The 17,551-nt window shown below is 38.5% G+C and overlaps 1 protein-coding gene across 2 annotated transcripts in view; it reads right to left on the bottom strand.

The window, feature by feature from the left end:
• Positions 1-5,999: 5,999 nt before the first annotated feature.
• GTF2B (general transcription factor IIB) overlaps positions 6,000-17,551 on the bottom strand; it is a 30,805-nt gene continuing 19,253 nt past the window's right edge. For both annotated transcript variants that reach the window (XM_016211339.2, XM_016211338.2), the window contains exons 3-7: positions 11,902-12,035; positions 10,025-10,171; positions 9,764-9,893; positions 8,318-8,599; positions 6,000-6,577 (exon numbers count right to left, since the gene is read on the bottom strand). In XM_016211339.2, the coding sequence (XP_016066825.1) occupies positions 6,444-6,577; positions 8,318-8,599; positions 9,764-9,893; positions 10,025-10,171; positions 11,902-12,035 (827 nt within the window). In that variant the 3' untranslated portion in view covers positions 6,000-6,443. The remainder of the gene's footprint in view (positions 6,578-8,317; positions 8,600-9,763; positions 9,894-10,024; positions 10,172-11,901; positions 12,036-17,551) is intronic.

Raw genomic sequence — 17,551 nt, forward strand, 5'->3', positions numbered from 1 at the left:
CAAAACTGCTGTAAAGAAAAAAATTACAAAATACTGGTGGTTCTTTCTGGATGGCTTGTGGGTGTTTTCATTATGCATTTTCCAAATGTTCTCTTTTTTAAAATCTTAATATTTTTTATTGAGATAAATTGGTTAATTAAGTTACATAAATTTCAGATACACAATATTATAATTCAGTATCTGTATACTCTATTTTGTGCTCACCACCAAGTCTAGCTTCCCTCTGTCACTGTGTGCTGGACCACCTTGATCCACTTTGGGCTACCCCGTCCTCTTTGTCTCCAGTAACCACCATTCTGTTGTCTGTGTCTATGAGTTTGTTTTGTTTTGTTTTGTTACTTTGTTCATTACTTTTTTTGTTTTATATTTCACATATGAATGATACCATGTTTTTTGTTCTTTTCCCATCTAATTTATTTCGCTTAGCATAATACTTTGAAGATCATTCATGTCCCAAATGACAACACTTCATCTTTCCTGTGGTTGAGCAACATCCCGTTGTGTGTATACATATTCAGCTATTGATGGATGGTTAAGTTGCTCCCATGCCTTCGCTATTGTAAATAATGCTGCAGTGGACATAGGGCGCATATATCTTTGTGAATTAGTGTTTTCATATTCTTCAGATAAATACCCAGAAGACGGCTTGCTGGATATGATAATTCTGTTCTTAGTGTTTTGAGGCATCCCCATACTATTTTCCATAGTGGCGGCACCAGATTAGATTCCCACCAGCTGTATGAAAGTTCACTTTTCTCTACATTCTCGACATTTGTTAATTTCTCGCCTTTTTTATAATAGCCATTCCTGCAGGTGTAAGGTCACATCTCATGGTTTGGATTTGCGTTTCCCTGATACGTAGTGATGTTGACCATCTTTTCATATTCCTGTTGGCCAGGTATATGTCTTCCTTGGGAAAATGCCTAGTCAGATCCTCTGCCCTTTTTTAACTTGGATTGTTTGGGGTTTTGTTGCTGAGTTTTGTGAGTTCTTTATGTGTTTTGGGTATTAACCCCTTATGAGATACATGATTTGCAAATGTCTTTTCCCATGTGGTTGGCTGGCTGTTTCTTTTGTTGATGGTTTCCTTTGCTGTGCAGAAGCTTTTTAGGTTGATATAGTCCCATTTGGTTATTTTTACTTTTGTTTTTCTTGCCTTTGGAGTCAAATTCTCAAAAAAACACCACTGAGATCAATGTCCAAAAGCTTAGTGCCTTTGCCTTTTTCTATGCATTTTATTGTTAACAGTCAAGTCTTCAGTCCATTCTAAGTTAACGCTCGTCTAAAGTGTAAAGTAGCGGCGCAGCTTTATTCTTTTTCATACGGCTGCCCAGCTTTTCCAACAGCAAAAGTTGCATATTTCTAAGAATTTGTCCAGTTCTTCTAGGTTGTCCAATTTGGTGGCATCGCCTTTCATAGTATTCTTTTATAATCACTCGTATTTTGTGGTAGCTGTTGTAACTTCTTTCAGTTCTGATTTTATTTGTCTTCTCTCTTTTTTCCTTAATGAGTCTAGTAAAGGGTTGTCATTTTTGTTTTTCTTTGTACAGAACTAGCTCTTTGTTTTATTAATTTTTTGTCTTTTTATTCTCTATTTCTGCTCCGATATTTATTTCCTTCTATTGTCTTTGGGCTTCATTTGTTCTTTCTCTAGTTTCTTAAGGTATAATGTTAGTTTCCTTGAGATTTTTGTTATTTCTTAAGGTACTCCTATATTGCTACTTACTTCCCTCTTAGTATCACTTTGCTGTATACCAAACATTCTGGTATGATATATTTTCATTTGTTTTTACCTTTCGATTTTTTTAATTTCTTCATTGACCTAGCAGCTGTTCAGCAGCATGTTATTTAAAATTCATTGAGACTTGTTTTGTGTCCCAGTGTATGTCTACCCTTGAGAAAGTTCCAATTGCACCTGAGAAGAATGTGTATTCTGTCGCTTTGGGATGGGAAGTTCAATATCTATTAAGTACACTCGGTCTAATGTCATTTAAGGCTGATGTTTCCTTGTTGACTTTCTGTCTAGATGATCTATTTATTGGTGTATGTGGGGTGTTGACGTCTCTTACTATTATTGTGTGGCTATTTTTCTCTTTAGATCTATTAATAATTGCTTTATATATTTTGATGCTCCTAGACTGAGTGCGTGTATATTACTAAATCTTATGACTTCTTGATGGATTGTCCTGTTTATCATTATAAAATGTCCATCTTTCTCTCTTGTTACCTTTTTTGTCTTGAAATTTATTTTGTCTGATGTAGAATGGCTATGCCCACTTTCCTCCGGATACTGTATCCTTGGGTATCATCTTTCACCCCTTCACTTAGAGCTGATGTTTGTCTCTGTTGCTGAGATGCACCTCCTGGCGGCAGCGTAGACTTGGGTCTTGACTTTTGACCACCCCGTGCCTTTTGATTGGCGAGTTCAGTCCATTCACGTTAGGGTGATTATCGATGTATGAGGTCACGCTGCTTCCGTTCTATCTTGTTTTCTGATTGCTCTGTGCCTCCGGCATTCAGTTTCCCTTGTATTTCTGTCCGCTATTTTAGTTTGGTGGTTTTCTGTGGTGGTTTTTCCATTTTCTCTTTTTTAATATTGTGTGTCTCAGGCTCTGGATCTGTGTGCAGTGGTTCCCATGAGGTTTGTATAAAATGTCTCAGCTGAAATCATCCTTTTTAATTTTGATATCTTCATTCACCCTCACAGGTTTCATCTCTTCTCCCCTTTTATTTTGTTGTCACAAATTACCCCTTTTTATTCATTACCAAGTTGCAGTGGCCGGTAACTTCAATTCTTTTTTCCCTTTAATCTTTACGTTATGCTTAAATGCTCGGTGCTGTTATGAAATGGAGTTGCGGTTTTCTGTTTGTTTCTCACTTTACTTGGTTTGTGTACTTTTGTCTCCGCTCCTCCCTCCCCTCCACCCCCAGCCCATCCCAAGTAAAGAGCTCCTCTCAGCGTTTCTTGAAGACAGGTCTTACGGTGGTAAATCCCCTCAGTTTATGTTCAAGAAAGCTTTTATTTCCTTTTCCTATCTGAAGGATAACTTTGTGGACTGTATTGCTGTTGGCTGGCAGTTTCTGTCTTTTAGTATTTTGAATATATCATTCCACTTTATCCTGGTTTGTAGGGTTTCTGCTGAGAAATCTGATGATATCTGATGAAGTTTCCTTTGTAGGTTACTGTGCCTCCCCACCCCCCACACACCCAGCTTCCTGAAAATTCTTTATCATAATGTTTGGAGAAGACCTTTTTATGTTGAGATAATTAGGTGTTTTGTTTGCCTCTTGTATGTGAACGTCCAGTTCTTTCCCTAGGTTTGGGAAGTTCTCAATTATTTCTCTGAATGGGCTTTCTGTTCCCCTCTCCCTCTTCTCCTCTGGGATACACTTCTGTTGCCCTTTTTAATGAAGTCAGATAGTTCTGATAGAGTTCTTTCATTTTTAAGAAATCTTAATTCTCCCTCTTCTTCCACCTGAGTTATTTCTACATTTCTGTCTTGGAGCCTGCCAATTCTCCATGTGGTCTGTTCTATTTCATTGCTTTCTGATGAATTTTCTGTCTCATTTATTTTCATCAGCTCCAGAATTTGTTTGGTTCTTTTTTATAGTTTAAATCTCTTAGGTAAAGTACTCCTTCTGTTCATTAATTTTATTCCTGAAATCATTGAACTGCATTTCTGAGTTTTCTTATATCTTGTTGAGTTTCTTCATGGCTATTTTGAATTTTCTATCGTTTAGATCAGTCTTCCATGACTTTGAATTTGGTTTCTGGAAAACTCATTTTCTTTCTGTGTTACCATATTACCTTGGTTGTTCATGTTGCTTGATGTGGTGTTTTGCTGGCACGTTGGAGGTAGTGAGCACTTTTCTTATTTAATTACCAGTTTGATTTTAATAATTCAGCAGGTTGATGGTCTTTTATTTTTTCAGTAGGTGGCGCTGTAGCACAGGTTTTTGTTTTCTCACCTGCACTGGTGTCTCCCGGGTCATAGTAGGGGGCATCACTGTGGTCGTTTGAGTAGCTTTCTGGATGTTGGGTAGTGGGTGAGCCTGCTGTCTGTCACTTGGGTCTTGGGGCACTACCACCATGGTGGGGGAATGTAGCGCGTGAAAAGGAGCTGGGTTCCTGAACCTGCCATGCTGTTCCCTGGCTCCCTGTGGTGCTGGGGCCTCTGTGCTGCAGACCAGAGGGCACAGACCAGTTGCATTTGCCAGCAGGCTCCGCCGCTTGGCAGGAGGGAGCTGGACTCTTCAGTGCTGGCACTGCTCCTGCCCTCTACCCTCCACTGGGCGTAGCGTGGGGGCCACACCCTGACTCCACCACCACTACCGCGTTAGCTGGGGCTGCAGGCACAGCCCGCCCCTCGGTGAACCCCCTCCGTGGGCACTGTCCCTGTCCTCCCCCCCGCTTCCCCAACCCTGGCTTCCCTGTGCATCCTAACACGCCCACCTTCGGAGGTGCTGATGTGTGAATTTCCCAGGCACGCTGGTGTGTTGAGCAGAGGAACCTTGTTCAGTTACAGACCTCCGACTAGTTGCAGACTTAAAGGGTGGTCCAAAAGGGTCTCACTCCTTGATGCTGACGTCACCTCCAAGTGTTCTATAATGCACATGTACTGACGTTTGATTGCAAAAGTAGCTACTTTAAGATCTAGTTCACTGGCTGCAGCTTGAAAAGGAAGTCTTTGCAGAATAGGATGTTTTGTGGTCAGTTACTAGAAACCGGGGAGCATGAGAAGGAAGCACTGCTGCTCTCACTCCATACTTGGAAAGATGGAGATGTGTGATGCTGGCTTCCAAAGACGGTGCCCAGGAGGGAGACACTGACCTAAGACTTCTTCCTACGTCTCACTGTGAGTAGGATGGGCTCGACCTGCCTGGAGTGTTTCAGTACTAGCCTTGCAATCCTGTATTTGGGCTATAATATGCCTGTGTTTTTCTGGTGTTGTCCCCCAGCTTTGAGTAGCACTGTTTGAGTGTCCTACCATTTTGTGTGAAGGAGAGAGACCATTTTTCTTTGTGGTCCAATATCCATCCTCCTCCAGTGGTCAATAGAAATGACAATGGAGGTCTGATCTAGAGGGACAAGTCCTTCTCCAGATCAGAGTCTGAATCTGCCCACCAGGCAGCAATAGAAAATTGCCCTTCTAATCTGGTACTAACCATCTTCACAGATGACACCCGTTTTAAAGCAGTAGGGGTGTTTAGCATGGTACAAACGACTTAGCTGGTAAAAAGGTGATACTTTGTTGGGCTTCCCTTACATTGCCGAGCAGTCATGAGAACGTAAATCAGTGTTTGTCAAAGAGCCATACAAAACACCTACACATAACAATCACTGAGGGTTGGGTGCTTATTAAAAAAATTCCTGGACATTCTCAGGCCCAATAATTTCCATTTAAAATATTCTTTACCCTATGAGTATCCCAATCAGTGTAAGTACACAGATTCTATAAAATGAAATGTTAAGATGCAAAAATTGAAATCTGTCCTGTTTATTTACGAGCATCTTCTCTGCTCAATCTCATGGAGGAAAAACACTTAAAACATTTTTTTCTCTCTCAAGCCAGTGCCTTTCGATGTCTAGTTCATTACTTCTTGCTTTTTTTAATCTTCACATGAGGATATTCTTTCCATTGACTTTTAAGAGTCGAGGAAAGGGAGGGAGGAACAACAATGTGAGACAGATACACTTACTGTCTGCCTCCTGCATTCAACTGACCAGGGCCAGGAATCATACCCACGATGTGACACTCTCACCACTGAGCAACACCAGCTTGGCACCTCTTCCTTTTTAATACATATATAGGGTGTCCCCCAAAAAATGTATACACATACTTTGAATAATTCTAAAGGCAGTGTTTATTAAAACACTTCAGTTTCAAAATTGAGGTATCAGCTATTAAAGTTATGTATACATTTTTTTGGGGATACCCTGTATAATCACACAAACCTTTTGAACTGCAAATTAAATATGTTCTTGATGTCAACAGCCATTGTTAGTTCCACAGTTTTATTTAAAAAACAAAACATCTAAATATATATTTAAAAAAAGGAAAACAAGGACTTCTAACAGCTTTATTAGCTGCAATAATATGCATTATTTGTAATTACACATAAATTATAAAGTACATATAACATGTAATTATAACAAAAACTTTAGGTTTGAAAAACATTTTATTCAAGAATTACATAATTTCAAATATCTTCCAAAATAGTTTCCTAGATAGCTACAAAAGAAAGCAAATTCAATAAGAAATTTAAATCATTAAATATGTTTTACTAGTATATACATACATAATGCCAAGCAATTAACATTTAGCCCTGGAATGCGTACCATGTCTTTTTCCTCATTAAAGGCTCAATCCAGCACTTTATATACGCTATGTACAACAGGCGAAGTTCAGTGACCACAAGAGTTTGACATTAGCTGCCTCAATTTATAACTGGGGTAGTTTGTCAACAGGGGTGTCAAACTTGAAGTCTGTGGGAAACAGATCTGGGGCCCGAGGATAGATTAGTCGGTAGGACTGTCTGATTGTAACATCAGCAACACCAGCAATATCTCCAATTTCTGAAAGACAAAAATCAAAATATTAAAAGTATAACTTCCATCCTACCTACCTTCTATTACCTAAATTTCAACTTATGAGATATAGTTGTATAAAAAGCCAAAGTGAAAAACACTATTTTTTAAAACTGATAATGGAATTACATGCTAAAAGTCGAAAGCAGGGCTAAAGTTAATAGCAGCAGTACTTATTACCTCAAAGCGTTATCGTATCAGTATTAAAAGTTTTACTATATGTAAAACATCCGAACAATACTCAGGGCATGGCACTATGAATGACAACCATTATACTGGTCTTCATATTTGAACTGACATCTTTTTCCTCACAATAAATCTTTTTGAGGATCATAGAAGTAATCCATGAATACATTCTTGTGAAGAAACTCACTTTATTATTTGTGTTTAAAGTTCCCCTGCAACATCTCCCCCTAGCTAACTTCTGTTGAGGCTAAAACCAAAATGGGATCATACTTAAATCTCATTCTGCAATGTCTTTTTCCTACCTAGTACAGCAGACATCAAACAGCTTCACATTACAGCACAATGTAGGTGTTTTCACTATTACAGACACACAGTTGAGTGTATATACTGAGCTCACATGAGGCTTGTTCGCATGAGGATTGCTACAGCCTGTATTATAGGATCCTAAGAATGAGCACAGTTTAAGCCTTCAAAGCAGTCATCCCTTTTTTCCTTCTTTTTATTGAAAATAGTCCTAAAGGACTACCACGTGACAGTTATTTGGTTGGTTATAAATACTTAATGCATTATGTTGTTTCTAGACATAGATACCGACGCATGTCCACTATGAATACCAACTGGCTGCTGGGCAGGGAAGAAAAGGGCCTTAAATTTAAATGACACCCTTCATGTAAAACACAAGCAGAAGAAAGTGTCAAGATAAACATTTTTTTCTTGATTAGGATAAACCTTACAACTAGGAATCAATAAGGACCATCTGTGCCTAGCTTCAGCTTATGAATTCTACCAGAAGACTCAAAGTTTCCTTAAGAAATATGAGTGGAGGCCAAAGGCAATCGATAACAGCACCTTTAAATAGCAAATGGTGGCTTCTTCCTAATCATTCTTCTATATAATTTATTACTTTTATGATACAGAAACATGGCGTAAGCCGAGGTGAAAGCTCTTCGGAACAGGGTACTGTAAAGTTATTGCAGCAAGTAATTTCACCACCACACTTCTAAATTTAACTAATTGTTTTTCTTTATGAATCTTTTTGAAGATCACAGAATTAATGAATTCATGCTTGTAAAGAAATTCAATTTAAATTTGTTGGAAACAACACTAAAGTCAAAAATGGCTTTAGAAGGTGGGAACTACTTCTGCCAGTGTTTTTACTGGGAAACTGAATACTGTCCAAAAGGAGAAAGAACAGGCTTCACAGAGTGTTACAGCTTGATGGCCAGGTGATTAGAAACAAGGTAAGTTTTGAGGGGGGAAGAAAACTATCCAAATAACCAGGAAAATGTAGGGGAAGTGAAAACCTTTAAAAATGAAAAATGTACAAACTAAAAAGAATTCAAATGGGGAAAAGGTAAGTCTAAAAGGGCTGTGCCGCCACACGTTTTTATGTATGAGCCCCTTAAAAGGGAAATGCTCTGTTTTCTTCAGTTTTGATGCTAAGGAACTACCTCTCACGTGTGGATTCTGGCTATTTACCTGCTCATACCGAAAGTGGGAATACCGTTACGACAGCCGTCGCGGGTTCATGCCCTCTCCTACCTTTCTGGGTCCTCTTCTCGGCCGATGCCTGTGAGGCCATGTAAATGGCCGCCGCCGCCACAGATATGGGGCTCCTTCCGGGAACCAAGTCCAGCTCCACGGCTTTCCGGGCTATATGCGTGGCTGCCATCTGCACTTGCTTAGGAAGACAGAGGTTGGAACAAAACCTGGACATGAAGTCCCCAGTTGTAATCAAATCCACACTGGTTTCTAAAGCTTTCAAAATTAGTTTAAAACACCGACCAATTTCTTTCTTAGAAATTCGCGATACGGCACATATTTCTAAAAGAAAAAACAAATCCACATAAGTCATACAGTTCATTTCAAAATCTATCATGTCACATTACAAAAGTGATACATTCTAATAGCAAAAAATTCAATCACGCCTTACAGATGAATCCCTGATCGTTCCCCTGATACTTCCCTTAGAGCTAGTTTAAATTTTCTGTTAATTTAAATGTTTATCAAACTTTAAAGAATTTTTTTCCAAGGCTAAATGTAGATCTTATTAACATCTCTGAAGGTTCATTTTATGCAAATTAAGTTTCTTCAACCAATCAAAAACTTCTTTGATATTTATGTAATACTCTACTGTAAGGCATTTATCAAGGAGATGAAAAAAATACTCAAGCTAAATAAATAGAGCTTCTCAAGCTACACAATGTCATATGCACATGCTATCCCTGTGATTACAGGCTATGGCAAAAGGAGATGAAATACATAATCGTGCTGGTCTACAAATTCAACTACCAAACACTTTCAAAATAAATTTAACAAAAGCCTTAGTTTTACTTGTAATAAAAAAGATGATAAAGGTCAGTGCCTCTTCATATTGACATGAAAATGTAAAAATTAAACATTCATAGATAAAGGGTAATTATAGTCTTAAGCCAATGTGAACTCTGACAGTTGAAGTCGGTGAAGTATCACAGCAATACTGAATAGACTGTCATGTATTCATGGGTAAACTGCAAACTGGATGAAAAACACTAGTCTCTCAAAGCCTTCAACTTAAGTGTGAAAGTGCAAATTGTGTAACTCAAGAAAAAATTTCACTGATGCTTTCTAAGAGCTGGCTCCCTCATGTGTGGAGACCTGGCTATATGTGGAACCTGTTTTCTATGCATCAAGTTTACAGACTTACTACAAAGTCCTACTCTGGCTAATAACAGGCCTCAAAACTCACAAAATACCATTAGTCAACATATCTTATTACCAAGGAACACGGCTTACATGGACTAAACTGACTACATGGGAAAACAGCTTGAAAAGACATGGTCAGTAAGATCACAGAATGGAGCAGGCATTTGGAAATATATGTAGGTGGATTACTCTATGTCACCACAAAGACATGACATAGCTACTCGGTGTCAAAGCTACTTGACTTTGCTATGTTACTTTAATATGACATAGATAACATTTTTATCTAGGCAACTGAAAGCTTACCTTTAAATGTCCTAGGAACCCCTTCTTGTCTACAGGCAATATAGAGACAAGCAGAAGCTATGGCATCATTAGCTCTTCCCTTCAGGCTCTTCTGTTCATATACTTGCTTGAATAAATTATTTGTTCGATCCTTCAAAGCAGAGAAACTAAGTTTAATTAACTCTAGGCCATTTAATTAGATGCAATATCAAAATTTCATGTGTTCATTAAATTATGCTAAGTCAATGCCAGAATGGCTTAAGGAGACAGACGGGAACTTACAACTATATTTCTAGGGAGGTTGATTCTGTCTGCCATGGTAGTAATTTCCTTGAATGCATTCATCATTGCCCGATCAGAACCACTCATTGTTCTCCGATTCTGGTACTTAGAATTGCCAAATTCATCAAAACTTGCAGCTCCTGTACCCTATAAAACAAAGTTTTATAACTTTATATTAAAATTTTTGAAAATCTGAATGATTTCTGAGAAAACATAGCTTACATGATCTGAATCCACATGCCCAAGAAATCTACCCTGTGTAACCTCCCTATTCCTTCAGTAAAGGTGGTTTTAGGGATGTTCTCTATCAAATACTTTAAATGTAAGAATACCTGAGCATCTAATAACATTTATATTAACAGCCCTAAAGAGAAAGCTCAAATGATCCTCTCCGAAGGTGCTAAAAAGTCAAGGAAACAATTCAAAATCCATTTAAAAACAAAATCTGATAAAACACTAAAAATGGGTCCTTCATATTAGAAAATCTCTCTCCTAGGCCCAAAGCCAGCAAGATGATTAAGAGAGAAACATCTGCAGCATTACATCAGAGAAAGACAAAGGCACCTCCTACCACCACCACTGTGTAACACCGTACTAGAAAAACTAGTCAATATATGTACTTACATAACTATATAAATTATATTAATATAATTACATTAAAATTAGGCAAGATAAAAACTGGAAGTACAAATCTAGGGAGTAATCAACCAGTCAGAAGACAATAACATTCCAATTAAAACAACAAAAAAGATAAAATATCTAGCATCGACTTAAGAAACATACTTAAAAAAATGTTGCAGTGTCAACTGGTTGCAATCTTACATCTGAAAATGTCCTTAGTATACCTTTTTCCAGCCTGTACGACTAAAGCAAATGCAGACACCACCTGAAAAATATTCCTGAATACTGTAATCTTTTAAAACACGTGTATACTATGCTTTTCAAATCTGACATGTAATGCATAGAGCATGAAAAAATAATGACCTGCTTTTTCATGATTCTTTATTAAAATAGACTATGCAGCCCTGCCGGTGTGGCTCAGCAGTTGAGCATCGACCTATGATCCAGGAGATCAAGGTTCGATTCCTGGTCAGGGCACATGCCTGGGTTGCGGGCTCAATCCCCAGTGGGGGGCGTGCAGGAGGCAGCCAATCAATGATTCTCTCGTCATTGATGTTTCTCTCTCTCTCTCTGAAATCAATAAAGATACATTTTTTAAAAATAGACTATGTAGTAGTATAGATTAAGAACTGTACTGAAAGAGCATACATTTCCTTGATTTGTCCTTTGAAATATGGCCAGTACTATTTCCAATTCAGGTACCAGAGCAAAAAAGAGCCCAGTTGCCAGGAAGATTATGCTATTATCTTATATAATATCAGCTATCATTAACTGAACACATACTACATGTTGTTATAAGTACTTCACATATATTCCTATTTAACCCTCAATATCTCTATGAAGTACTACTATTCTCACTTTACTGATGAAAAATGTAAAGTTTAGGTAACTAGTTCCAATAATAGAAAATAGGCTATACAGAGCTCCAATTTATCTTAGGTGATATAAAGGGAAAAGACAAGATATTATTAATGTTCTAGGAACATATCAATATGAACTCATAGAGACCCTATTATGTTCAACTTAATTTTTGTGCAAAATGTGCTTCATGAAAACAAGGGCCTGAGATATAAAGACTCATTTCAATCTGTTGGCCTTCCCTTTAAGGTGGAAGCAATGTATAAAGCAACCATCGTTCACAATGGCCTTACTTGCAAATCTCACTCTCAGGTCAAGATTTCTCACTGGGGCAGTGACTGATACTTTGGCAAAGTTCCCAAACTCCCAGGTTTTTGTCAGGCCTCACTTGGTATTACCTTGCCAATCATGGTAGACAAATCTCCATCACTCAGAAGAGGATTCTGAGAATCTCCAACTCGAGATGGGTCTTTTGTTGCTTTATCATTGCTGAAAGTTCTCCATTCAGATCCCACATCGATAACCCGGTCACCTAAGAATATAAGCACAAATTTAAATAGTCTTGTCAAGACAAGATTTACTTAACACTGTCTAAAATGCCCAACTCAATCCTTTTATTCCCAGGAAATCTCAAAGTGGACATCTAGGCTCCAGCTTAAATATCACGTGTCAGACCTTTGTCCTAAAGCATTCCTTTAATTATTGTGCCAGTTCAGTAATCACCCTCTAAAACATCATGCTATGATTAGTCATATTCTAACTCTTGGAAGAAAAAAAGAATTAAAGACAAATAACAATAAACCTATTCATATGTGATGCAAAGACAAAGTAATATGATTCTGAACAAAAGTTTGCACAAAATATGCAACAGGCAAGGACAAACCCCAGAAAACACTGTTCACAATGGTTATCAATGCACATAGTATAATATAAAAAATACTAGGTTTTCACAGGAAATGCTTTGCAAAGAACTAAGCCTATACTTATGCTTTAGTAAATACTTGATGAAAAAATATTTTGGCCAAATAATTTATAAAGGAATAAACTTTAAACCCAGAATCAGTAAGAAAGCCAAGTAGGTTTTTTTGTTTTTAGGCCAAGAGGCAGTGACTAAATTCACGCCAAGAAGCCAAACAATAGATCCAGCTGCTTTATGGGGAATGCTCAACGGCTAGTAGACAAAAATTAACACTGAACACTTGCATGTGCTAGTCACTGAGCCTTTCGTAAATGTTCTCTTTTAAACACAGGTGTCACTTTTGCCACTTTAAGATTAATTTCCCTAAGATTACATAACTAGAACTGAAATGTGCATCAGATTCCAGAGTCTGTCCTATATGCAGTTGTTAAACATTAGCTTTTCTACCAAAGTGTGACGGAAGAAAGCGGGAACTAGACCATCTTCATGTGTGCCTGTACACAACCAACAGAAAGGAGTGACAGAAATCAGTTCCCTCAGGATTAAAAAAAGTTCTGGTACTGACAGTAAATTAATAAAATGCTTAAGAATGTGGACTCCAGCCCTGGCTGGCATTGCTCAGTGGTTAGAGCATCAGAAGGGTCTCAGGTTTGATTCCCAGTCAAGGGCTAGTACCTGGGTTGTAGGTTCGATCCTGGCCCGGGTCGGGAACGTGCTGGAGGCAACCAATCAGTGTGTTTCCCTCAAATTGATGTTTCTCTCCCTCCCTCTTCCACTCTCTTTAAAAATCAATTGGGGGGGGGAGGAAGATATCCTCAGGTAAGGATTAACAACAACAAAAAATGAGTGTGGACTCTACCATTTGCTGCTTAGCCTTGGACAAAGTACCTCACTTCTGTATCTTTACTTCCTCAGCTTTAAATTTCTCCAACAACCTTACAAGTGCTTAATATTAGCTATTTATTGCTATGAAAATAAAAATACAATGGCAGATATTCTTACATTTCCCCCCTTGGGTGGGGAAGTAAGGAGAGGCAGCACCTGTAAAACATTAATCTCCATATGACTCTAATATCAGAGTGCTCTGCTTCAGGCATTTGGTCAGCAGGACAGCAAAGAGGTGGGGGGAGGGAGGGGACAGAAGGAAGGGACTCAATGCAGACTGTCCTAAACCTTCTTAACTATTTTTTATATGGTACATTAATTAAACACTCATAAACAGAGTATAGTGATCATAATCTAATCTTAGTGTTATAAATAAGCAGGTAAATGTACAACAGAATGATTCCTGACCATTTTGGAAAAATTCGTTTTTCTTTGAACACTCAAATCACTTGGGAGTAACCAGATTGCACTTAGGTGTCCATGTCACAGGGAACTAAGATCAGTGGCAGGGCCCCCACCTGCCACATCTGTATGCAACAAGAATGGCCAAGGAAGCAGAAGCAGGGGGATGAGACACAGGCAATTTCACTAGATTAGAGATTGGGCAGGTAGCCCAAAATAAGGAGAATAATTTCTCTGTAACAAACATTACCAAACCTGAGAAGCAATTCTAGTTCTATGAAGATTTTTAAAACTTACCTGAAAATTACATATAATCTGAAATTGTGCACTGAAGCCTTACTATGACATTAAACATGGCCCATATCTCAGAGACACTCTCTAGAGACTGGTTTTCTTCCTTTTTATAAAACAATACTTGCTTACTAAAAAAAATAAGTATGTATAAGCAAAGCAAAATAACCTGTATTCCCAATACCCAGAGACAGCCACTATAAATATTTTGATACGTATTCTTCCTGTTCTTTTCATTCATGTGTATTTTTCCCTAAAATTAAAATTAGATCACATTGTGTCCGTTCCATGACAAGATCTTTTCACTAAATTTATATAAATACCAAAGCAATATTTTTAGATAAAGTTTAGCCCCTTTAATAGCACCCAGTGATTAAAGTGATACCACGATGTCTCCAGGCACTGTTTTCAAAGGGAGAAAAGTAAATCTAACTTTTTCATAGTCAGCAAAATAAAAACACAAACACACATAAAACAAACTACTTTGGCCTTCAGCCCTGGCTGGTGTGGCTCAGTTGGTTGGAGCATTGCCCTGTGCACCAAAGGGTCAGGGGTTTGATTCCCTGTCAGGGCACAAACCCAGGTTGCAGGTTTAATCCTATAAAACATACCCTCCGGTGAGGATTAAAATAAATAAATGAATAAATATATGAATATGTGAATAAATGAATAAATAAACTGCAGCCTTCAAATAAGGAGTTTCTCACTAAATGATAATTTTTTAAAAAGTCAAATGTTACCATTTAACTTGTAATATTTTAATTAACACAACGAATGTGTTAAGAGAACAATGCAAATGAAAAGGCAGGTAGCTTTGCTTACATCTTTTAATTCTCTAGAAATCTAAAGATAAAGTATCATTTAGCCAAGATGCCTCATTTCATAGCATTTTCCTTTTGGCCCCAAAGTAACTCCCTAAGAGTTTCTTCTACTGCTTGCTTTTATAGTCTGCCTAAAAAAGACAAGATGGATTGGGGGGTGGGGGGAGGAATCTGGCCTAAGATATTATAAATAGAAAACTCAGAACTGAGTAGTGATGTAAGTTTTCCACATACATGGGAATGACCTACATGACTCACTCAACAATCTCTGGTTTGTGCCAAGAGCCAGTTCCTCTTTTTATATTTTACTGCTCAAAATAGCACTTGTAAGGAATAAAATTGCCAAAATAGCCCAAATAACAATCATGAAACTATAACTAGACCATCAGACTAAGTGCATGAGTAATAAGAAATAGGGCAGACCATTCAGGGAAAAAAGTCAGAATACATAAAGAATTTTCATTTGAAAAAAAACCCTACAGTAGCATTTTTAAAGTCGCTCTGGAAGGAAACTGCAATACAGAATCTTTCCAAGGGATAAATGTTCAAGGAAACCATGTTTGGGTGTATTCATCTTTTGATAAAGAAGAGGCCTACCAACTGGCACATGTACAAACATACCCACAACCTCCCACATCCTTTAATGTTCTAGAAACAAAGAAAGATGTAGATTTAAGGGGAGAGTCAAAGGGATTTTCTCACTCTACCATGATCCATCACCTCCAAGTGTTCTATAATGCACATGTACTGACGTTTGATAATTGCAAAAGTAGCTACTTTAAGATCTAGTTCACTGGCTGCAGCTTGAAAAGGAAGTCTTCACAGAATAGGATGTTTTGTGGTCAGTTACTAGAAACGGGGGAGCATTAGAAAGAAGCACTGCTGCTCTCACTCCATACTTGGAAAGATGGAGATGTGTGACGCTGGCTTCCAAAGACGGTGCCCAGGAGGGAGACACTGACCTAAGATTTCTTCCTACGTCTCACTGTGAGTAGAATGGGCTTGACCTGCCTGGAGTGTTTCAGTACTAGCCTTGCAATCCTGTATTTGGGTTATAATATGCCTGTGTTTTTCTGGTGTTGTCCCCCAGCTTTGAGTAGTACTATTTGAGTGTCCTACCATTTTGTGTGAAGGAGAGAGACCATTTTTCTTTGTGGTCTAATATCCATCCCCCTTCCATGGTCAATAGAAATGACAGTGGAGGTCTGATCTTCTAGAGGGACAAGTCCCTCTCCAGATCAGAGTCTGAATCTGCCCACCACGCCACAGAAGAATACTGTCAACTTTTACCAGTACCTTTTATTTTTAATTTTTTTTAAAAAAATATATTGATTTCAGAGAGAGAGGAAAGGAGAGGGAGAGAGACAGAAACATCAATGATGAGAGTCATTGATCGAGCCCGCAACCCGGGCATGTGTCCTGACCGGGAATCGAACCCCAATCGCCTGGATCCTAGGTCCACACTCAACCACTGAGCCAAGCCCAGACGGGCTATTTTTAATTTTCTTTTAATCCTCAACCAAGGATATTTTTTCCATAGCTTTTTGGGGGAGGGGGAAGGGAGGAGGGGGGGAGGGGGGAAACAAGATATGAGAGAAGCATGGATTTGTTGCCTCCCACATGCGCCCTGACAGGGACTGGGTATTGAGCCTGCAATCGAGGTAAGTACCCTTGGCTGGAATTGAATCCAGGACCCTTCAGTCCCAGGGTCGATGCTCTAACACTGAGCAAAACCAGCTAGGGCACCAATACCTTTTTTAACCACTCACAGAGTTTTGTAAAATTAATGCCTGACAGAAAGTCTATACGTGAAGGTTTGTAATAGCTAAAATAACATCACTAGTATAACATTTAATAGGACTACTCCTGCCCAGCCAGGCATGGCTCGGCAGTTGAGCATCGACCTATGATCCAGGAGATCTCAGTTTGATTCCCAGTCAGGGCGCATGCCCAGGTTGTGGGCTCGATCCCCAGTTGGGGGCTCGATCCCCAGTTGGGGGCGTGCAGAAGGCAGCTGGTCAATGACTCTCATCACTGGTATCTCTCTCTATCCCCTTCCTCTCTCTGAAATCAATAAAGATGTATTTAAAAATAAATAAATAGTACTCCTCCCTCCATCTGTAGAGTATGGTCTCTAACACTTTGATCAAGTTACCCATTCAGAAATGCAGACACACTCATTATGTATACTTATATATTACACACATGTACAGTTTTCAATCCATATATCAGAGGTCTAAAGAGTATAAACTAAGATATTTTATCGTATTCTAAAGAGAAAAAGTTTTCATCTCTATTTTTCAAGATGAAAACTTTGAGAATAACTGCCAAAAGCATTCACTCCAGTTTAAATGGTTCCACTACTTTGGCACCTACCTTATGATTTGGCAATTCCACTTAAGTATTTATCTATAGAAGTCTCATACAAAAATTTTAATAGTATTATTCATATTAGTTAAAAAATTGGAAAACAACTCAAATGTGCATCAACAGTAAAATGTATACAATGAAATATTCCTCAGCCAATAAACTACTGAAACATTTCAAAAATACTACTAAGCCAAAAAACCGCATCCTCTATGATTCCATTTATAGAAATTTCAAAAACAGGCAAAATAGGCACTCTCCCTCTGGGGAGCACCCCTGCGTCTCCCCCTTCCCTCTCTTCCTCCCCCCAACAGGCACACATCTCCTAAACTCTAAGGGACCCCACAAAGACTTGCAACCAGG

This window comes from Miniopterus natalensis, chromosome 9 (assembly GCF_054644295.1).
Source record: "Miniopterus natalensis isolate mMinNat1 chromosome 9, mMinNat1.hap1, whole genome shotgun sequence".
In the NCBI taxonomy this organism is placed as follows: domain Eukaryota; kingdom Metazoa; phylum Chordata; class Mammalia; order Chiroptera; family Miniopteridae; genus Miniopterus; species Miniopterus natalensis.